The following is a 20,293-nucleotide window of genomic DNA, read 5'->3' as shown; positions in this document are numbered from 1 at the left end:
GAAGACGACGGTGGGCGAACATACATTCACACTACAGTACAAACATATTTAGGTTAAAAAAAGAAAAAAAAGAAAAAAAAGAGGTCCTTGAAGAGCTTTTCTAATGGTTGTCTGTTGGAATGCTGAATAATGCAAATGGGCAGGCAAATCATCAGGATGGCAGTTCCCTTTGGCATTGCTGGTCTATTACGTCCTAGATATGTTTGATGGGAGTCGAGTCTGCAGACGCTGAAGCCCATGGTAGCACGTTTAGGCCCCACAGGCTGCTCGCAGGAGCACAGGCAACATGCGGCTTGGAGTAGTCATGCTGATGAACAGCTCCTGGAGAAATGTCATGTTCCTGCACACGGCGCTCCGACTCAATACTGGATAAACTGAGATGTTAAGAAGATGTTGCTTTTGCTTTCTTCATCATTTGCATATCATTATCAGGTCTAGCCATCCCATGATTCTCATAATGCCACAACGTTTCCTTCTTGGCGTTACGATTCCAATGTTGGGGAGTGTATTACAATTAGCCAGTTCTTCTGCTGCGCAGTTTGCAGCAATATGGGAATGTAATGAGCTGAAAGGCCTAGTGGCAGCCTTCGGTCGTGTCTGACACGGGCAGTTCCCCCAGGTGTTTCATACTTCCATACACGCACCATGAGCTCCTTGCCTGGTCCATGAGCACCTTGCCTGGTCCATGAGCACCTTGCCTGGTCCATGCGCATCTTGCCTGGTCCATGCGCACCTTGCCTGGTCCATGCGCACCTTGCCTGGTCCATGCGCACCTTGCCTGGTCCATGCGCACCTTGCCTGGTCCATGCGCACCTTGCCTGGTCCATGCGCACCTTGCCTGGTCCATGCGCACCTTGCCTGGTCCATGAGCACCTTGCCTGGTCCATGAGCACCTTGCCTGGTCCATGAGCACCTTGCCTGGTCCATGCGCAGGACTCCGACACATCACAGATGTGACTACCTGAGCAGACTTCATTGCAAAACACAACCTATGAGAACCGTACAAACTTCAATCAAAGCCAATGGGGAGGCGTGCGGTGGAGTTTTCCGTGGAGACCCCGCACATTAGCCAAGTTAGGACCATCTTCAGAGCACCTGACAACACATTTGCATACAGCATTAAAGTTACTTTTTCTCTGCAACTTAAAGTGTATATGGAGGGGAGGTTGGAGTGTATTTTCACTTGTGTTTTATCATTCTAACCGGCACGGAAATTGCTCTTGTGATCATAAAGAAAATGACAGACTCCTCTGACTGATAATAAAAAAAAGTCAGAAGAATAAATTAGAGCCAAATACAGACCTGCAAACAATCCAGAGACGTGCTTACAATCCGCGGGCATTTGGACTGGCATGCAAGCTCGAAGGGTAAAAAGTATTTGTCGGCTTCAATAAAAGTTGCCTTGGACTTCACAGGTGGGAGAGTACTAGACCCGGCCTTTCCGTCTCCTTGGGGAGGACTGGGAGAATAGGAAGAAAATAAGTGACAATTAATACGCAGCCCACCTCTGTATGTGCGCCATCACACGGTCTATGCCCAACATGTCACCCGCGCTTCCGTACCAAGGAAGCCTCCAATACAGAGAGAAGCCAAACCGGCAACCAATACACCAGCTGCTACCAAACTGGGCCCGGAAGGCCTGGTTCACACCACGTTTGGGTGGCATCTGGACATATCCATTTCTACTGTAAAAAAATATTTGAATAGATTTGATTGTATTTATATAAAAGATCACGGGAAAACGCAGTCACATGGGTATCAATGACATACGTTTCTGCAAATATTTTATTCGGCGTATTATTTTGTTTTAACAGGTGATAGAAAAAAAAATGAAATAAACTCTGGGTTTTCACCATTTAAAAAAAAAATAAAAAAAAGAAGCAGATGTTTTTATTACATTGCACTGAAAGATGGAGGCTAACGGATTACATCTGTTTTTTTTTTTTCATGTTTTTAAACAAGTCACGTGGTCCTCGTACTCCCCCATCAGCACTGGTCTTTTAAAAAGAACGGATCAGTGATCAGTAAAAAGAAAACAAATACAATGTACATGTATAAGAAAAACAAAAACACACAGATACACCTGCTTTATAAAATGCCTCCGTTTGCATCAGTTGTTTTTGCCTATAATATAAGGCTACGTTCACACTAGTGTATTAGAAATCTGCTCTGCTCCAGTGAATAACATTGGTCCACATGCTGTCCATTGTGGTTTTTAAATACAGGCAGCACTCAGACCAAAAGTATAATCATGGGAACTTGTCCTAAAAATGTGACGTGGCTGAAAATCACAACAACGTGGTGTGAACTGTGGCTCAGTGGTGTGTGCAGTCAGCCAACGCTGTACAAGATATGATCAGAAGACAGCCAGAGGTCTCAATACATTCTGCAGGGAAACATGGTGGGATTCCTCAGGTTACATCTTAACGGGGAATCTGTCAGCAGGTTCTATGTAATCCAAGAGCAGCATAATGTAGGGACTGATACCCTGATTCCGGGAAAGTGTCACTTACTAGGCTGTGTGCGGTTGCAATAAAAATCTGTGGTTTTCTGCAGATTATCACTACAGGACTAGGTGCATCGTGCCTCTTGATCCAAGCATGCCCCCTCCACTGATGAGCAGCAGTCAATATACACAGAAAGTGTGTGAGAGGTTATACACAGTGCAGCATTCTGAGCTCTGCAGCAGAAAAACAGCGATTTTATCACAACTGCACCCCGTAAACTAAGCGACACATTGTGGGAATCGGTCTCCGTCCTTATCTTCAGCTGCTGACGGATTCCCTTTAAGATCACACATTTTTTCCATGTTTGGATCACCAATTTCGAGGTTATTGCAATGACTAGGGTTGAGCGAAACGGGTCGAACATTTTCAAAAGTCGCCGACTTTTGGCTAAGTCGGGGTTTCATGAAACCCGATCCGACCCCTGTGCGGGGTCGGCCATGCGGTACGCGACTTTCGCGCCAAAGTCGCGTTTCAATGACGCGAAAAGCGCCATTTCTCAGCCAATGAAGGTAAACGCAGAGTGTGGGCAGCGTGATGACATAGGTCCTGGTCCCCACCATCTTAGAGAAGGGCATTGCAGTGATTGGCTTGCTGTCTGCGACGTCACAGGGGCTATAAAGAGGCGTTCCCGCCGACCGCCATCTTACTGCTGCTGATCTGAGCTTAGGGAGAGGTTGCTGCCGCTTTGTCAGAAGCAGGGATAGCGTTAGGCAGGGTCCATTAACCACAAAACCGCTTGTGCTGCAGCGATTTGCACTGTCCAACACCACCTTCGGTGTGCAGGGACAGTGGAAGTTTTTTTTTTTTTTTTTCCTCAGCGCTGTAGCTCATTGGGCTGCCCTAGAAGGCTCCCTGATAGCTGCATTGCTGTGTGTACGCCGCTGTGCAAACCAACTGCTTTTTTCAAAGCACAAATCCTCTTGTTCCTTCCTTTCTGCACAGCTATCTTTTTTGTTTGTCCACACTTTTTATTTCATTTGTGCATCAGTCCACTCCTTATTGCTGCCTGCCATACCTGGCTGAGATTACTGCAGGCAGGGAGATAGTAATTGTAGGACATTCCCTGTTTTTTTTTTTTTGGTGGGAGATTAAGATTGGCAATTTGGCATTTCTGCTAGAGTGCCATCCCTGTGTGTGCCATCTCTCTCACATAGTGGGCCATAGAAAGCCTTTTCATTTTTCTGTATTTTTTTTTGTGGGGTGTATAAATTCTCACTGATAAAAATACAGTGGGAGATTAATATTGGCCTTTGGGCTTGTGTGCCAGTCCTGAGTGTGCCATCTCTCTCACAAATAGTGGGCCATAGAAAGCCTATTTTATTTTTTTTGGGGTTTTATAAATTCTCCCTGAAAAAAAGGGAGATTAATATTGGCCTCTGGGCTTGTGTGCCAGTCCTGAGCGTGCCATCTGTGCCAGCCCTGAGCGTGCCATCTCTCTCACAAATAGTGGGCCATAGAAAGCCTATTTAATTTTTTTTTTGGTTTTATAAATTCTCCCGGAAAAAAAGGGAGATTAATATTGGCCTCTGGGCTTGTGTGCCAGTTGTGAGCGTGCCATCTGTGCCAGTCCTGAGCGTGCCATCTCTCTCACAAATAGTGGGCCATAGAAAGCCTATTTAATTTTTTTTTTGGTTTTATAAATTTTCCCTGAAAAAAGGGAGATTAATATTGGCCTCTGGGCTTGTGTGCCAGTTGTGAGCGTGCCATCTGTGCCAGCCCTGAGCGTGCCATCTCTCTCACAAATAGTGGGCCATAGAAAGCCTATTTAATTTTTTTTTTTGGTTTTATAAATTCTCCCTGAAAAAAAGGGAGATTAATATTGGCCTCTGGGGTTGTGTGCCAGTTGTGAGCGTGCCATCTGTGCCAGTCCTGAGCGTGCCATCTCTCTCACAAATAGTGGGCCATAGAAAGCCTATTTAATTTTTTTTTTGGTTTTATAAATTTTCCCTGAAAAAAGGGAGATTAATATTGGCCTCTGGGCTTGTGTGCCAGTTGTGAGCGTGCCATCTGTGCCAGTCCTGAGCGTGCCATCTCTCTCACAAATAGTGGGCCATAGAAAGCCTATTTAATTTTTTTTTTGGTTTTATAAATTTTCCCTGAAAAAAGGGAGATTAATATTGGCCTCTGGGCTTGTGTGCCAGTTGTGAGCGTGCCATCTGTGCCAGTCCTGAGCGTGCCATCTCTCTCACAAATAGTGGGCCATAGAAAGCCTATTTAAATATTTTTTTGGTTTTATAAATTCTCCCAGAAAAAAAGGGAGATTAATATTGGCCTCTGGGCTTCTGTGCCAGTCCTAAGCGTGCCATCTGTGCCAGTCCTGAGCGTCCCATCTCTCTCACAAATAGTGGGCCATAGAAAGCCTATTTTTTTTTTTTTTTGGGGTTTTAGAAATTCTCCCTGAAAAAAAAAGGGAGATTAATATTGCCCTTTGGGCTTGTGTGCCAGTACTAAGCGTTCCATCTCTCTCTCTCTCTCAGTCAGTGGGCCATAGAACGCCTATTTTTGGTTTTATTTGTTTTCTAAATTCTCCCTGAAAAAATCATTTTATTTTATTTGGTTTCTAAATTCTTCCTGATAAAATCATATTTTTTTTATTATTTTTTTTTCTAAAGTCTCCCTGAAAAAAAAAAAAAAAAAAAAAAAAAAAACAGTGGGAGATTAATATTGGCCTTTCTGCTTGTGTGCCAGTCTTGACTCCTGGGTGCGTCATCTCTCAGTCAGTGGGCCATAGAACGCCTATTTTTGGTTTTATTTGTTTTATAAATTCTCCCTGAAAAAATCATTTTATTTTATTTGGTTTCTAAATTCTTCCTGATAAAATCATATTTTTTTTTATTATTTTTTTTTCTAAAGTCACCCTGAAAAAAAAAAAAAAAAGCAACCAAAAAAAACAGTGGGAGATTAATATTGGCCTTTCTGCTTGTGTGCCAGTCTTGACTCCTGGGTGTGCCATCTCTCTCTCTCTCTCTCTCTCTCTCCAATTGTGGTCCATAGAAAGCCTATATTTTTTTTCCTTGATTTGGGTTCCAAAATCTACCAGAGAAAATAACTACATCAATCATTGGTAGAAAAATATTGGCCTCTGGGCTTGTGTGCCACTCCTGACTCCTGTGTGCGTCATCTCTCAGTCAGTGGGCCATAGAACGCCTATTTTTGTTTTTATTTGTTTTATAAATTCTCCCTGAAAAAATCATTTTATTTTATTTGGTTTCTAAATTATTCCTGATAAAATCATATTTTTTTTATTATTTTTTTTTCTAAAGTCTCCCTGAAAAAAAAAAAACAAACCCCCCCAAAAAATGGGAGATTAATATTGGCCTTTCTGCTTGTGTGCCAGTCTTGACTCCTGGGTGTGCCATCTCTCTCTCTCTCTCTCCAATTGTGGTCCATAGAAAGCCTATATTTTTTTTCCTTGATTTGGGTTCCAAAATCTACCAGAGAAAATAACTCCATCAATCATTGGTAGAAAAATATTGGCCTCTGGGCTTGTGTGCCACTCCTGATTCCTGTGTGCGTCATCTCTCACTCAGTGGCCCATAGAAAGCATATAGTTTGTTACATTTGTTTTCTAAATTCTCCCTGCAAAAATCTATTTTTTTTTTTTTTTGGGGTTTCTAAAGTGTTCCTGAAAAAAATAAAAATAAAAAAAAAATAATAGTGTGACATTAATATTAACATTTGTGCTTCAGTGACAGTCCTGCGTGTGGGGCATCTCTCTAATTTGCAGCCACCAAAAAAAGAGTGTGTAACATTGGGCCTGATTTTCGCTGTGGTCTCACCAACCTGTAAAGGGGTAGCTAAATCATACTGAAGTTATAGCTCACCGTGTAAGTTGTGTGACTGCAACAAATAACGTTAGTTTGGTTACGTTTTTAAAACAATGAGGAAGTCTAGTGGAAGAGGTCGTGGCCGGGGGCGTTCATTGTCAGCTGGTAATGAGGGTAGTGGTAGTGGTGGAGCATCAGGTGGTCGTGGGGAAAAAAATATTGCACCTAAGTCTGGAGCTGTGGAGCCAGGTTCGTCGTCCGGCTACACAAGGCCTCGAACGCTCCCTTTTCTGGGATTAGGAAAACCGCTTTTAAAGCCGGAGCAGCAAGAGCAAGTTTTGGCTTATCTTGCTGACTCAGCCTCTAGCTCTTTTGCCTCCTCTCGTGAAACTGGTAAAAGTAAAAGCAGCGCGTCGTTAGTGGATGTTCACGGTCAGGGACAAGTCACTTCCTTGTCCTCTTCAGCAAAAACAACAACAGAGAAGAATGCAGCAGGCGACACAACGGGTTACTCCATGGAGCTCTTTACACATACCGTCCCTGGCTTAGAAAGTGAAGCAGTTAACAGTCCATGCCCATTACAAATTGAATCTGACATGGAGTGCACTGACGCACAGCCACAGCCAGACTACTATGCTGGTCCTTTGACTCAGACCACAACATTGCCCTCGCAGGGTGCTGATCAAGAATCAGACCCTGATGAGACTATGTTGCCCCATCACGAACGCTATACCACCGAACGACACGGTGACACAGACGAAGTTGCGCAGGAGGTACAAGAAGAGTTATTAGATGACCCAGTTCTTGACCCCGATTGGCAGCCATTGGGGGAACAGGGTGCAGGCGGCAGCAGTTCTGAAGCAGAGGAGGAGGAGGGGCCGCAGCAGGCATCAACATCGCCACAGGTTCCATCTGCCGGGCCCGTATCTTGCCCAAAACGCGTGGCAAAGCCAAAACCTGGTGGAGGACAGCGTGGCCATCCGGTTAAAGCTCAGTCTGCAATGCCTGAAAAGGTATCCGATGCTAGAAAGAGTGCAGTCTGGCATTTTTTTAAACAACATCCAATTGATCAGCGCAAAGTCATCTGTCAAAAATGTTCTACTTCCTTAAGCAGAGGTCAGAATCTGAAAAGTCTCAATACTAGTTGCATGCATAGACATTTAACCACCATGCATTTGAAAGCTTGGACTAACTACCAAACGTCCCTTAAGGTTGTTGCACCCTCGGCCAATGAAGCTAGTCATCAACGCAACATCCCTTCCGGCAGTGTAGGACCACCATTTAGCGCACCACCTGCTGTATCTGTGCAGGTATCTTTGCCAGGCCAAAGCAGTCAGGGTCAGGGAATCACCAGTTTCGTAGTAGGAAACACTGCATCTAGGGCACCGGCGGCAACAATACCATCTCCCACCGTCTCTCAGTCTGCCATGTCCACCGGCACCCCCGCTAGTTCCACGATCTCCAGCTCTCCAGTCCAGCTCACCCTACATGAGACTATGGTTAGAAAAAGGAAATACTTAGCCTCGCATCCGCGTACACAGGGTTTGAACGCCCACATAGCTAGACTAATCTCGTTAGAGATGATGCCCTACCGGTTAGTTGAAAGCGAAGCTTTCAAAGACCTGATGGACTACGCTGTACCACGCTACGAGCTACCCAGTCGACACTTTTTTTCCAGAAAAGCCATCCCAGCCCTCCACCAGCATGTTAAAGAGCGCATCGTCCATGCACTCAGGCAATCTGTGAGCACAAAGGTGCACCTGACAACAGATGCATGGACCAGTAGGCATGGCCAGGGACGTTACGTGTCCATCACGGCACACTGGGTAAATGTGGTGGATTCAGGGTCCACAGGGGACAGCAAGTTTGGGACAGTTCTGCCTAGCCCACGGTCTAGTAAACAGTTGTCTGTAGCCGTTCGCACCCCCTCCTCCTCCTCCTCGTCCTCCTGCAGAAGCAAGAGCTCGTCCACAGACCGCAGTCGCACAAACACTCCATCCGCACCTGCCACTGTTGCACACCAGGTCTCCCATTATGGGGCAGCTACTGGCATACGTCAGCAGGCTGTATTGGCTATGAAGTGTTTGGGCGACAATAGACACAACGCGGAAGTTCTGTCCGAGTTCTTGCAGCAAGAAACGCAGTCGTGGCTGGGCACTGTAGATCTTGAGGCAGGCAAGGTAGTGAGTGATAACGGAAGGAATTTCATGGCTGCCATCTCCCTTTCCCAACTGAAACACATTCCTTGCCTGGCTCACACCTTAAACCTGGTGGTGCAGTGCTTCCTGAAAAGTTATCCGGGGTTATCCGACCTGCTCCTCAAAGTGCGTGGACTTTGCGCACATATCCGCCGTTCGCCTGTACACTCCAGCCGTATGCAGATCTATCAGCGTTCTTTGAACCTTCCCCAGCATCGCCTAATCATAGACGTTGCAACAAGGTGGAACTCAACACTGCACATGCTTCAGAGACTGTGCGAACAGAGGCGGGCTGTTATGTTTTTGTGGGAGGATACACATACACGGGCAGGCAGTAGGATGGCAGACATGGAGTTGTCAGGTGTGCAGTGGTCGAAGATTCAAGACATGTGTCAAGTCCTTCAGTGTTTTGAGGAATGCACACGGCTGGTTAGTGCAGACAACGCCATAATAAGCATGAGCATCCCCCTAATGCGTCTGCTGATGCAAAGTTTGACGCACATAAAGGATCAGGCGTCTGCACCAGAGGAAGAGGAAAGCCTTGATGACAGTCAGCGATTGTCTGGTCAGGGCAGTGTACATGACGAGGTACCGGGCGAAGAGGAGGTGGAGGATGAGGAGGATGAGTATATTTTTAATGAGGAAGCTTTCCCGGGGGCACGGGAAATTGGTGGCGTGGCAAGGCCGGGTTCTGGTTTTTTGAGAGACACAAGTGACGTAGATTTGCCTGCAACTGCCCCTCAACCAAGCACAACCGCAGATTTGACAACGGGAACTTTGGCCCACATGGCGGATTATGCCTTGCGTATCCTCAAAAGGGACACACGCATTACAAAAATGATGAACGATGACGATTACTGGTTGGCCTGCCTCCTTGATCCTCACTATAAAGGCAAATTGCAAAATATTATGCCACATGAGAACTTGGAACTAATATTAGCAACAAAACAATCAACTCTTGTTGACCGTTTGCTTCTGGCATTCCCTGCACACAGCGCCCGTGATCGTTCTCACACGAGCTCCAGGGGCCAGCAGACCAGAGGTGTTAGAGGGGCAGAAATCAGAAGTGGCGTTGGCCAGAGGGGTTTTCTGACCAGGTTGTGGAGTGATTTTTCTATGACCGCAGACAGGACAGGTACTGCAGCATCAATTCAAAGTGACAGGAGACAACATTTGTCCAGTATGGTTACAAACTATTTTTCATCCCTTATCGACGTTCTCCCTCAACCGTCATTCCCATTTGATTACTGGGCATCCAAATTAGACACCTGGCCAGAATTGGCAGAATATGCATTGCAGGAGCTTGCTTGCCCGGCAGCTAGTGTCCTATCAGAAAGAGTATTCAGTGCTGCAGGTTCAATACTAACAGAAAAAAGGACTCGTCTGGCTACCCAAAATGTAGATGATCTAACCTTCATTAAAATGAACCACAACTGGATTTCAAAATCTTTTGCCCCACCCTGCCCGGCTGACACCTAGCTTTCCTATGAAAAGGTCTTGCCTGTGGACTATTCTGAATGACTTTTCCAATCTCGTAATTTTCTTCACCTGATTGTCCAGCATACGACATGTTTCCACCTCACGAAATGGCCAAACTCCCCACACGGGGCCGTGCTATCGCCACTTTGCGCTTGGACCCTTGAGAGTGCTGTTTGTCTGAAGAGGTGGGTGTGGCCGCTTTTGGTCGACGGCACTGTCACTGGGTCCCTCATAGTACAATAAAGTGTCTCTGGCGGTGGTGGTGCGCACCCAACGTCAGACACACCGTTGTAATATGAGGGGCCCTGTGCCTGTACCGCCGGCCACAAGACAGTTCCCCCCCCCCAGCTCAAACAGTGCTCTACCACTAGCAAAATTATCTCTCACAGCTTCACCAATGTGTAGTCTAGGCGCTGACATCCTTCAATGCCTGGCACTGACAATACCATTGTTTTGACATTTTTGTTATGTTAGGCCTTCGAAGCCTGTCTGCGGTCCCTTCTTTCTACAACTACTACACTGACCAGGCCACTGCTGGCCGTGTTACCCTGGAACCAATTTAAAAGTGCCTACAGTCAGCCCAATTTTGTTATGTTAGGCCTTCGAAGACTGTCTGCCGTCACTCCTTCCACTAGACTTCCACTGACCAGACCACTGCTGCCCGTGTACCCCTGGAACCAATTTAAAAGTGCCTACAGCCAGCCCAAGTTTGTTATGTTAGGCCTTCGAAGCCTGTCTGCGGTCACTCCTTCCACTAGACTTCCACAGACCAGACCACTGCTGCCCGTGTACCCCTGGAACCAATTTAAAAGTGCCTACAGCCAGCCCAAGTTTGTTATGTTAGGCCTTGGAAGCCTGTCTGCGGTCACTCCTTCCACTAGACTTCCACTGACCAGACCACTGCTGCCCATGTACCCCTGGAACCAATTTAAAAGTGCCTACAGCCAGCCCAAGTTTGTTATGTTAGGCCTTGGAAGCCTGTCTGCGGTCACTCCTTCCACTAGACTTCCACTGACCAGACCACTGCTGCCCGTGTACCCCTGGAACCAATTTAAAAGTGCCTACAGCCAGCCCAAGTTTGTTATGTTAGGCCTTCGAAGCCTGTCTGCGTCCCGTTCTTTCAACTACAACTACACTGACCAGGCCACTGATGGCCGTGTTCCCCTGGAACCAATTTTAACTTGCCTACAGCCAGCCCTATGTTATTATGTTAGGCCTTCGAAGCCTGTCTGCGTCCCGTTCTTTCAACTACAACTACACTGACCAGGCCACTGATGGCCGTGTTCCCCTGGAACCAATTTTAACTTGCCTACAGCCAGCCCAATGTTAGGCCTTTGATGCCTGTCTGCCGTCACTCCTTCCACTAGGCCTCCACTGACCTGTCTATTGCTGCCCGTGTACCCCTTGAACCAACATCATTAAATATAAAAAAAATTAATTTGATTATAAAAAATAAGATCGTGTTGAGATCTCAAATGCAGACATTTTAACAATCAAAACAAACACACAACAAATATCTGGAACTGTACTACAAAGGTCCAACAGCTACAATTTCTTTCTCCTGCAAGAAGTTAACTGAAAGTTTTTTGGAGTTGTTAACACAGATATGGCATCCACCGAGTGTTGTCCTGTCGCGTCTCCTTTAAATTATTTCCAATAAGATGTTAAACTATTAATTTAATAAAATCAATAATTAAAAAATTAATTGAGTAAGTCAAAAGCACATTGCAAATAAACATTAATTACAAATCAAGAAGCATGGCGCGTCCGAGGGTGAGTAGATACCGAATAAGAATATAATCACCCTCGGACGCGCAATGCTTATTTAAAACAGCCTTCCTTCCTAAGAATCAGCCCTTCCGTGGTGTAGAGAGAGGTTGTGTTACACTCCAAGGTGTTCCCCAGGTTGCCTTTCCTGAGCTTCGATCTTCCGGCTCTCGTTTAGTAGCTGTTGGAAACTATGCTGCATTAGGCCTACTAATTGTGTATGGGTGAAACAGTGGCGCATCTGCGGTCCCTCCTTCCACTAGGCCTCCACTGACCTGTCTACTGCGGCCCGTGTACCCCTTGAACCAACCTAATAAAATATTTAAAAAATTAATTTGATTATAAAAAATAAGATCGTGTTGAGATCTCAAATGCAGACATTTTAACAATCAAAACAAACACACAACAAATATCTGGAACTGTACTACAAAGGTCCAACAGCTACAATTTCTTTCTCCTGCAAGAAGTTAACTGAAAGTTTTTTGGAGTTGTTAACACAGATATGGCATCCACCGAGTGTTGTCCTGTCGCGTCTCCTTTAAATTATTTCCAATAAGATGTTAAACTATTAATTTAATAAAATCAATAATTAAAAAATTAATTGAGTAAGTCAAAAGCACATTGCAAATAAACATTAATTACAAATCAAGAAGCATGGCGCGTCCGAGGGTGAGTAGATACCGAATAAGAATATAATCACCCTCGGACGCGCAATGCTTATTTAAAACAGCCTTCCTTCCTAAGAATCAGCCCTTCCGTGGTGTAGAGAGAGGTTGTGTTACACTCCAAGGTGTTTCCCAGGTTGCCTTTCCTGAGCTTCGATCTTCCGGCTCTCGTTTAGTAGCTGTTGGAAACTACGCTGCATTAGGCCTACTAATTGTGTATGGGTGAAACAGTGGCGCATCTGCGGTCCCTCCTTCCACTAGGCCTCCACTGACCTGTCTACTGCGGCCCGTGTACCCCTTGAACCAACCTAATAAAATATTTAAAAAATTAATTTGATTATAAAAAATAAGATCGTGTTGAGATCTCAAATGCAGACATTTTAACAATCAAAACAAACACACAACAAATATCTGGAACTGTACTACAAAGGTCCAACAGCTACAATTTCTTTCTCCTGCAAGAAGTTAACTGAAAGTTTTTTGGAGTTGTTAACACAGATATGGCATCCACCGAGTGTTGTCCTGTCGCGTCTCCTTTAAATTATTTCCAATAAGATGTTAAACTATTAATTTAATAAAATCAATAATTAAAAAAATAATTGAGTAAGTCAAAAGCACATTGCAAATAAACATTAATTACAAATCAAGAAGCATGGCGCGTCCGAGGGTGAGTAGATACCGAATAAGAATATAATCACCCTCGGACGCGCAATGCTTATTTACAACAGCCTTCCTTCCTAAGAATCAGCCCTTTCGTGGTGTAGAGAGAGGTTGTGTTACACTCCAAGGTGTTCCCCGGGTTGCCTTTCATGAGCTTCGATCTTCCGGCTCTCGTTTAGTAGTTGGTGGAAACTACGCTGCATTAGGCCTACAAATTTGGTATGGGGTGTAGAGACAGGTTGTGTTACACTCCAAGGTTTTCACCAGGTTGCCTTTCCTGAGCTTCGATCTTCATGCTCTCGTTTAGTAGTTGTAGAAAAGTACGCTGCATTAGGCCTACAAAATGGGTATGGGGTGGAGAGAGATGGTGTGTTACACTCCAAGGTGTTCCCCAGGTTGCCTTTCCTGAGCTTCGATCTTCATGCTCTCGTTTAGTAGGTGTCGGAAAGTAGGCTGCATTAGGCCTAAAAAATGGGGAATGGGGTGGAGAGAGATGGTGTGTTACACTCCAAGGTGTTCCCCAGGTTTCCTTGCCATTGCTTCGGTCTTCCGACTCTCGTTTAGTAGTTGTAGAAAAGTACACTGCATTAGGCCTAAAAAATGGGTATGGGGTGGAGAGAGATGGTGTGTTACACTCCAAGGTGTTCCCCAGGTTGCCTTTCCTGAACTTCGATCTTCATGCTCTCGTTTAGTAGGTGTCGGAAAGTAGGCTGCATTAGGCCTACAAATTGGGTATGGGGTGGAGAGAGATGGTGTGTTACACTCCAAGGTGTTCCCCAGGTTTCCTTGCCATTGCTTCGGTCTTCCGACTCTCGTTTAGTAGTTGTAGAAAAGTACACAGCATTAGGCCTACAAAATGGGTATGGGGTGGAGAGAGATGGTGTGTTACACTCCAAGGTGTTCCCCAGGTTGCCTTTCCTGAGCTTCGATCTTCATGCTCTCGTTTAGTAGGTGTCGGAAAGTAGGCTGCATTAGGCCTAAAAAATGGGGAATGGGGTGGAGAGAGATGGTGTGTTACACTCCAAGGTGTTCCCCAGGTTTCCTTGCCATTGCTTCGGTCTTCCGACTCTCGTTTAGTAGTTGTAGAAAAGTACACTGCATTAGGCCTAAAAAATGGGTATGGGGTGGAGAGAGATGGTGTGTTACACTCCAAGGTGTTCCCCAGGTTGCCTTTCCTGAACTTCGATCTTCATGCTCTCGTTTAGTAGGTGTCGGAAAGTAGGCTGCATTAGGCCTACAAATTGGGTATGGGGTGGAGAGAGATGGTGTGTTACACTCCAAGGTGTTCCCCAGGTTTCCTTGCCATTGCTTCGGTCTTCCGACTCTCGTTTAGTAGTTGTAGAAAAGTACACAGCATTAGGCCTACAAAATGGGTATGGGGTGGAGAGAGATGGTGTGTTACACTCCAAGGTGTTCCCCAGGTTGCCTTTCCTGAGCTTCTATCTTCAGGCTCTCATTAAATTGTGGTTAAATGGAACAACTGCATTTGGCGTACTAGTTGGTTTGGGGCCTACTATCGGTGTCTGCCACTCCTTGCTGTTCTCCTGGTTTCCTGTCCTGAAATTCCGTTTTCAGGCGCTCGTTAAGTAGTTGTTAATGTTAGACTGCATTTGGCCTACTAGTTGGGTTGGGGCCTACTATCGGTGTCTGCCACTCCTTGCTGTTCTCCTCCACTGAACAAAGCTGTGCCGCCTGTTTACTACGGTTGCCAATTTTGAACTGCATTTCGACTACTTACTGATTTGGCCCTACTCTCTGTGTCAGCCTCTCATTCCAGTTGTCCTCCACTGCAATGCCCCCTGGTTATTCCTGTGTTACCAATTTTGAACTGCATTTAGCCCACTTTCTTCTTTGGGCCTATATCTGTGTTTCCACTTCATCGTGCCCATTGCCCAGCCAGTGATAGATGAGTCTGCTGGTACATTGACCCATAACGCAACATTCCCCGTGCACGCTACACAACAACATTGTGACCCTGCTGAAAGTCAGGTTGCTCTTCCCGCATACCATACCACCTTACACGGGGACAAAGAGGAAGGTGCAGATGAAAGTGCAGGTTCCTTCATCAGGTGGGGGGAGGAATACTAGTTGGCGACGTCACTGGCACAGGGCCTCTCATAGTACGCAAAAGTGTTGCTGCCGGTGGGAGGCGCCCCCGCCGTGCAAACACACCGCTGTACTTTGAGGGGCCCTGTGCCAGTGCCAATGCCAACGAGTGGGCCCCCCCTGCTTGCTCAGGTTCACAGCACTTGCAAAGTTGAAATACTTACCTCTCCCTGCTCCACTGCCGTGACGTGGTCCAGATTTCCTGGGCCCACTAATTACTTGAACCAGCCCTACCCCCCACAACTTTAGCCAAATGACCCCCAATTTCAAATGCCTTCCAATTATTATAACGTAAATTACGCTTGACAAGCTTCATTAAGAAGAATGGATGGTTTTGACATTAAAATGGGTACTCTAGGTGTTTTCCTGGCCCCCACTCACTGCCGACTATGCTGCCCCATTGACTTGCATTGGGTTTCGTGTTTCGGTCGATCCCGACTTTACGTCATAATCGGCCGATTTCACTCGACCCGACTTTGGACATAGTCGGGTTTCGCAAAACCCGGCTCGACTCTAAAAAGGTCAAGGTCGCTCAACTCTAGCAATGACTACTCCTTTGTGTTCTGCACCACAATAAAATAACCATTGCATAATCCGATCAGGTCACGTGTCTCCTCACTTGTCATCATGTACAGCCAAAGGTCACATAATAGCGCCATGTTTAGTCCTTGCCAGTTAGTCCACGTATGACCTACCATTCATTAGGTAAAGTACTCCTGTACGGGGCATGGCTCCCAACTTTATGATTAAAGGGGCTGTCCAGTCTAAAATGAAAAGTCTTGCAGACTTGTGAAACCTCCCAGCGTGCACTTGTGCTGCGAGGATTCACCGTTCTCTGCCCCAGGAATGGCGGTCGGGTGTGCGATACACATACTCCGGGGCAGAACCTTTCTAGTGCATACGGCCTCGCTCCTTACCCTTGTGTGCCCACTTGTCAGGTTCTGCCTGGGAGTATGCATACTGCATACCTCACCCCTTTAATTAAATAATAAATTGAACAACTTGAGGACAGATATTTTGAGGTTATTTTTAATTTTAGGGAAAAAAAAAACACTATGGGCCTGGATTCATCATTTTGATTTTTTGTTTTTTTATGTCACTTTTTTTTTTATCCAGTGTTTATTTCTCACATTTATTGCTCCAAATTCATCAAAATGTTGCACAAACCTAAAGAATATTGCGCAAATAAAAAAAATATATATAAAAAAATAATAATTTTTACCTGCCTTTAACCATTTTTCAAAATTGATCAAAAATTACTAGCATACACAAAAATCACCAGGGGGTTGGGGTGGAATAGTTCTGGAGAACATTTGCGACTTGTGATGAATATGGTGAAAATATCTGGAAACTCTAAACCGCAAATACACAAAAAAAAGAAAAAAGAAAAAAAAGGCGAACCCAAAGCAGACTTCAAAAAAGGTGCAAATGGAAAGATGAAACCACCAAAGACAACAAAAGACCGGCACAAATGGAATAATGAATTGGGCCCTAAAACTTGTAAAGTGCAAACAGTATAGAATACCTTTGTTTTTCTGCTTCACACTTGATCTCCTCTGTAAAGAAAGAAAAGAACAAAATTAGAAAAAAAAGGAAGCAATATAAAAAGCAATCAAATAGGAAGGAAAATGATCAACGGTAGAGCCACATCAGTGAGACAGTCAGCCATCACTGGTCAGCTCCTGTGCCTGACACCACTTCTATCTGTCCGGTGTAATACCGTGTAAGCATCGATCACTAGGGAGGTCTGCGACTGACAATGCCCACACCGGCCGCAGCTCTCATCACACAATCAATGCTCCTTGTGATCTGTCCTTTACTACTGGAAAACATCCCCTCAGTACCGAGAATGTAGACTATTTCTGTTACCGCTCAGTGTCACCAGGGATAAGGGCTTCGAATAACGGACTATGTGCGGTGACTCAGACTACTGCGCCGTCTTGGGAACACGAGGCTTCCAGCTCCGCAGATCTGTCCCCGGAGAGGAGTATTCCTGCAGAGGTAGTGCGCCTCTCCCTCATTTGATGGGAACACAAAATAAAAGATTAATGCTAGCCACACAAACTACTGCATGTACAACCACAGACCGAGGGGCTGCAGTGTTACTATAACCACATGCCCACCCCTGTGCTGAACCCAAACACCGAACCCCTGGACTGTGCCCACACGCCCAATCCTACCTCCGTACTCGCACATCCACCCCTGTACTGAACCCGAATCCCTGCACTGTACCCACACGCCCAATCCTACCTCTGTACCAGCACACCCACCCCAGTACTGAACCCGCACACCGACCCCCTGCACTGTACCCACACGCCCAATCCTACCTCTGTACCAGCACACCCACCCCAGTACTGAACCCGCACACCGACCCCCTGCACTGTACCCACACGCCCAATCCTACCTCTGTACCAGCACACCCACCCCAGTACTGAACCCGCACACCGACCCCCTGCACTGTACCCACACGACCAATCCTACCTCTGTACCAGCACACCCACCCCAGTACTGAACCCGCACACCGACCCCCTGCACTGTACCCACACGCCCAATCCTACCTCTGTACCAGCACACCCACCCCAGTATTGAACCCGCACACCGACCCCCTGCACTGTACCCACACGCCCAATCCTACCTCTGTACCAGCACACCCACCCCAGTACTGAACCCGCACACCGACCCCCTGCACTGTACCCACACGCCCAATGCTACCCCTGCACTGTACCCACACGCCCAATCCTACCTCTGTACCAGCACACCCACCCTTGTGCTGAACCCGCACACCGACCCCCTGCACTGTACCCACACGCCCAATGCTACCCTTGAATTGTACCCACACCCAATCCTACCGCTGTACTCACACCCCAACCCCCTGCACTGTACCCACATGCCCAATGCTACCCCTGCACTGTACCCACACCCAATCCTACCTGTGTACTCGCACACCCACCTCTGTACTGAACCCACATACCGAATCCCTGCACTGTACCCACACGCCCAACCCTACCCCTGTACTGAAGAAGCACACCCACCCCTACCCCCCCACCCATGTACAGAAACCGCACACCGAACCCCTGCACTGTACCCACATGCCCAACCCCTACCCCTGAACTCGCACACCCACCCTTGTACTGAACCTGCACCCTCACGACGAACCCCTGCACTGTACCCACATACCCATCCCTACCCCTGTACTGAACCTGCACACCCACCCCTACCCCAGCATGCCCACCCCTGTACTCAACCCGCACACCCAGTCCTGTATATGGGTAGCTTATAATCACGGCTTTTCCCCAGTTTATCTGCCTTCAGTGGCACTGGTGTTATAATATCCTTCTTGGAGCACAGATGATGGCAGTGATCAGTACAGCTCAGCACAGGCGTCTCACTGACTCTGGGAATATGCTGCTGCAGAACATTGCTCAGATAAGAGCAAGACTCATTGGGAGACACAGGCGATGAACTTTTCACTGCCATCATCTGTACTCCAAATGAGTGTGTCCTGGTAGCAATCCAATTGAAAGCAAGCAAAGAAAACCGGCCGAACAGCAAGGGTTTGGAAATGACAATGTACATGCAATTTATTTATTTATTTTTACCGGAATGAAGACAAATACCAAAATAAAGTGATTTGCAAGGTTTCAAGACTTTCAATATAGGACAAAATTATTTAAAAAAAAAAAAAGGTGGCATTATCACCATGTAGTGGTACTACCGTGGTATTATTCAGACAATGCTTTATGATTTAGTGCTTGCAGAGAAGCACTTTGGTTAATATACCGACTATATGGTGTTTAAGGTTAGGTGCAGACAACAGTACACCCTGATCCAAGAGAATCGGACTGATTATGCAAATCACACTCTGATCAGATTTTCTCGGATGGGGAGAAGATTATGAAATACAATTTCAGACTGCACTCAGATGACACCCAAGTGCAATCCAATGTTCTCCAAGCACTTAATGACTTGCATGGCAGAGTGTGATTCCAATATCACATCTAATTAATCCGATTTGAGGGAACCAAAAAAAACGGACATGTGCACTGCCCCATAGAATAACATTGGTGAGAGTGTGAGCCGATGTTTTGTCAGATCGAACTTGGGCTGAAAATACGGCCATGTGTACGAGCCGTTACACTATGGACATGTCAACGGATGATCACACACCCGATCACAGTAATCTTCAGACTGTAGAAATGTCTGTGGTTCTGGCACTGGGTTATGATCCCAAACTCCTTCCGCACTTGTCAGCATCATCTGTAATTAACAGCAGAGCCGTCACAGGGATTACACTGCACTGTCTGCTGCTATGTGATCAACAAGCAAAACTCATGTGAAGATGATGGCGGTGTCCCCTATGGAAGGTGGGCAGGGAGAGGATATACATCCTCAGTGCATACAGGGGCATGCCCATCACTACGCAGGCAGGAAGCTCACCGCCAGGAGTCACGCTCCTGAGCCTATGATAGATACAGAATATATTATATAGCGCTTCCTCCTCATCTCTCATATCCAGCATGTCCACAACTCCTATAGAAGAGTCAGTGGCCTCGTCTGACATCTACCAGGGAGATCTCAGTAACATGGACCCTCCATTATTATTGTAGGGACTCGGCTTTCAGATCCCATAGATAAAATCTGCACAATACGCGGGGAAAACACCTTCAATAATACAATTCTCAAATGCCAGGGTTTATTATTTTTTCAGTAGCTTTAGGTGCATTGAATGACTCCCAGATTGGATGGGTTGTGTGCATATAGCGCCTGCGATACAAGGGGTCTTCCCGGCTCAGTATGTGATAAGTGATGGCATATGACCCCTAGGAGCACAAAATAAGCTGGAATCTTAGTCAGATTCAACAATGAAGACAATAAGGGCCAGATTCCTCTACACCGGCGCAATTCACACTGGTCTTCATGAGATGTGCTGGAGTCAGAGGTTCCCGATACATGAAGAAACGTACACCTCTTCATGAATCAGGAGCATCTCTCTGCCCGCCTCACCACAAATCCTACTCCATTCGCTGCTGGAGTAAGATCTGTGACACAGCAAACACCGACACTGATCATGGCAATCCCCCCACCTCTGTCCTGAAGGTGGGCGCGACTTCTGAAACCTTTTTACATCAGCATGAAAGCTTTGA

General features: G+C 46.2%; 1 protein-coding gene across 2 annotated transcripts in view; it reads right to left on the bottom strand.

The window, feature by feature from the left end:
• ARFGEF1 (ARF guanine nucleotide exchange factor 1) overlaps positions 1 to 20,293 on the bottom strand; it is a 231,009-nt gene that overhangs the window by 146,026 nt on the left and 64,690 nt on the right. For both annotated transcript variants that reach the window (XM_069731468.1, XM_069731469.1), the window contains exons 2-3: positions 16,675 to 16,705; positions 1,303 to 1,459 (exon numbers count right to left, since the gene is read on the bottom strand). In XM_069731468.1, coding sequence (XP_069587569.1) covers positions 1,303 to 1,459; positions 16,675 to 16,705 — 188 coding nt within the window. The remainder of the gene's footprint in view (positions 1 to 1,302; positions 1,460 to 16,674; positions 16,706 to 20,293) is intronic.

This window comes from Ranitomeya imitator, chromosome 6, assembly GCF_032444005.1.
Source record: "Ranitomeya imitator isolate aRanImi1 chromosome 6, aRanImi1.pri, whole genome shotgun sequence".
In the NCBI taxonomy this organism is placed as follows: Eukaryota; Metazoa; Chordata; class Amphibia; order Anura; family Dendrobatidae; genus Ranitomeya; species Ranitomeya imitator.
The sequence above is the reverse complement of the archived record's forward strand: the minus strand, read 5'-3'. Positions and strand labels throughout refer to the sequence as shown.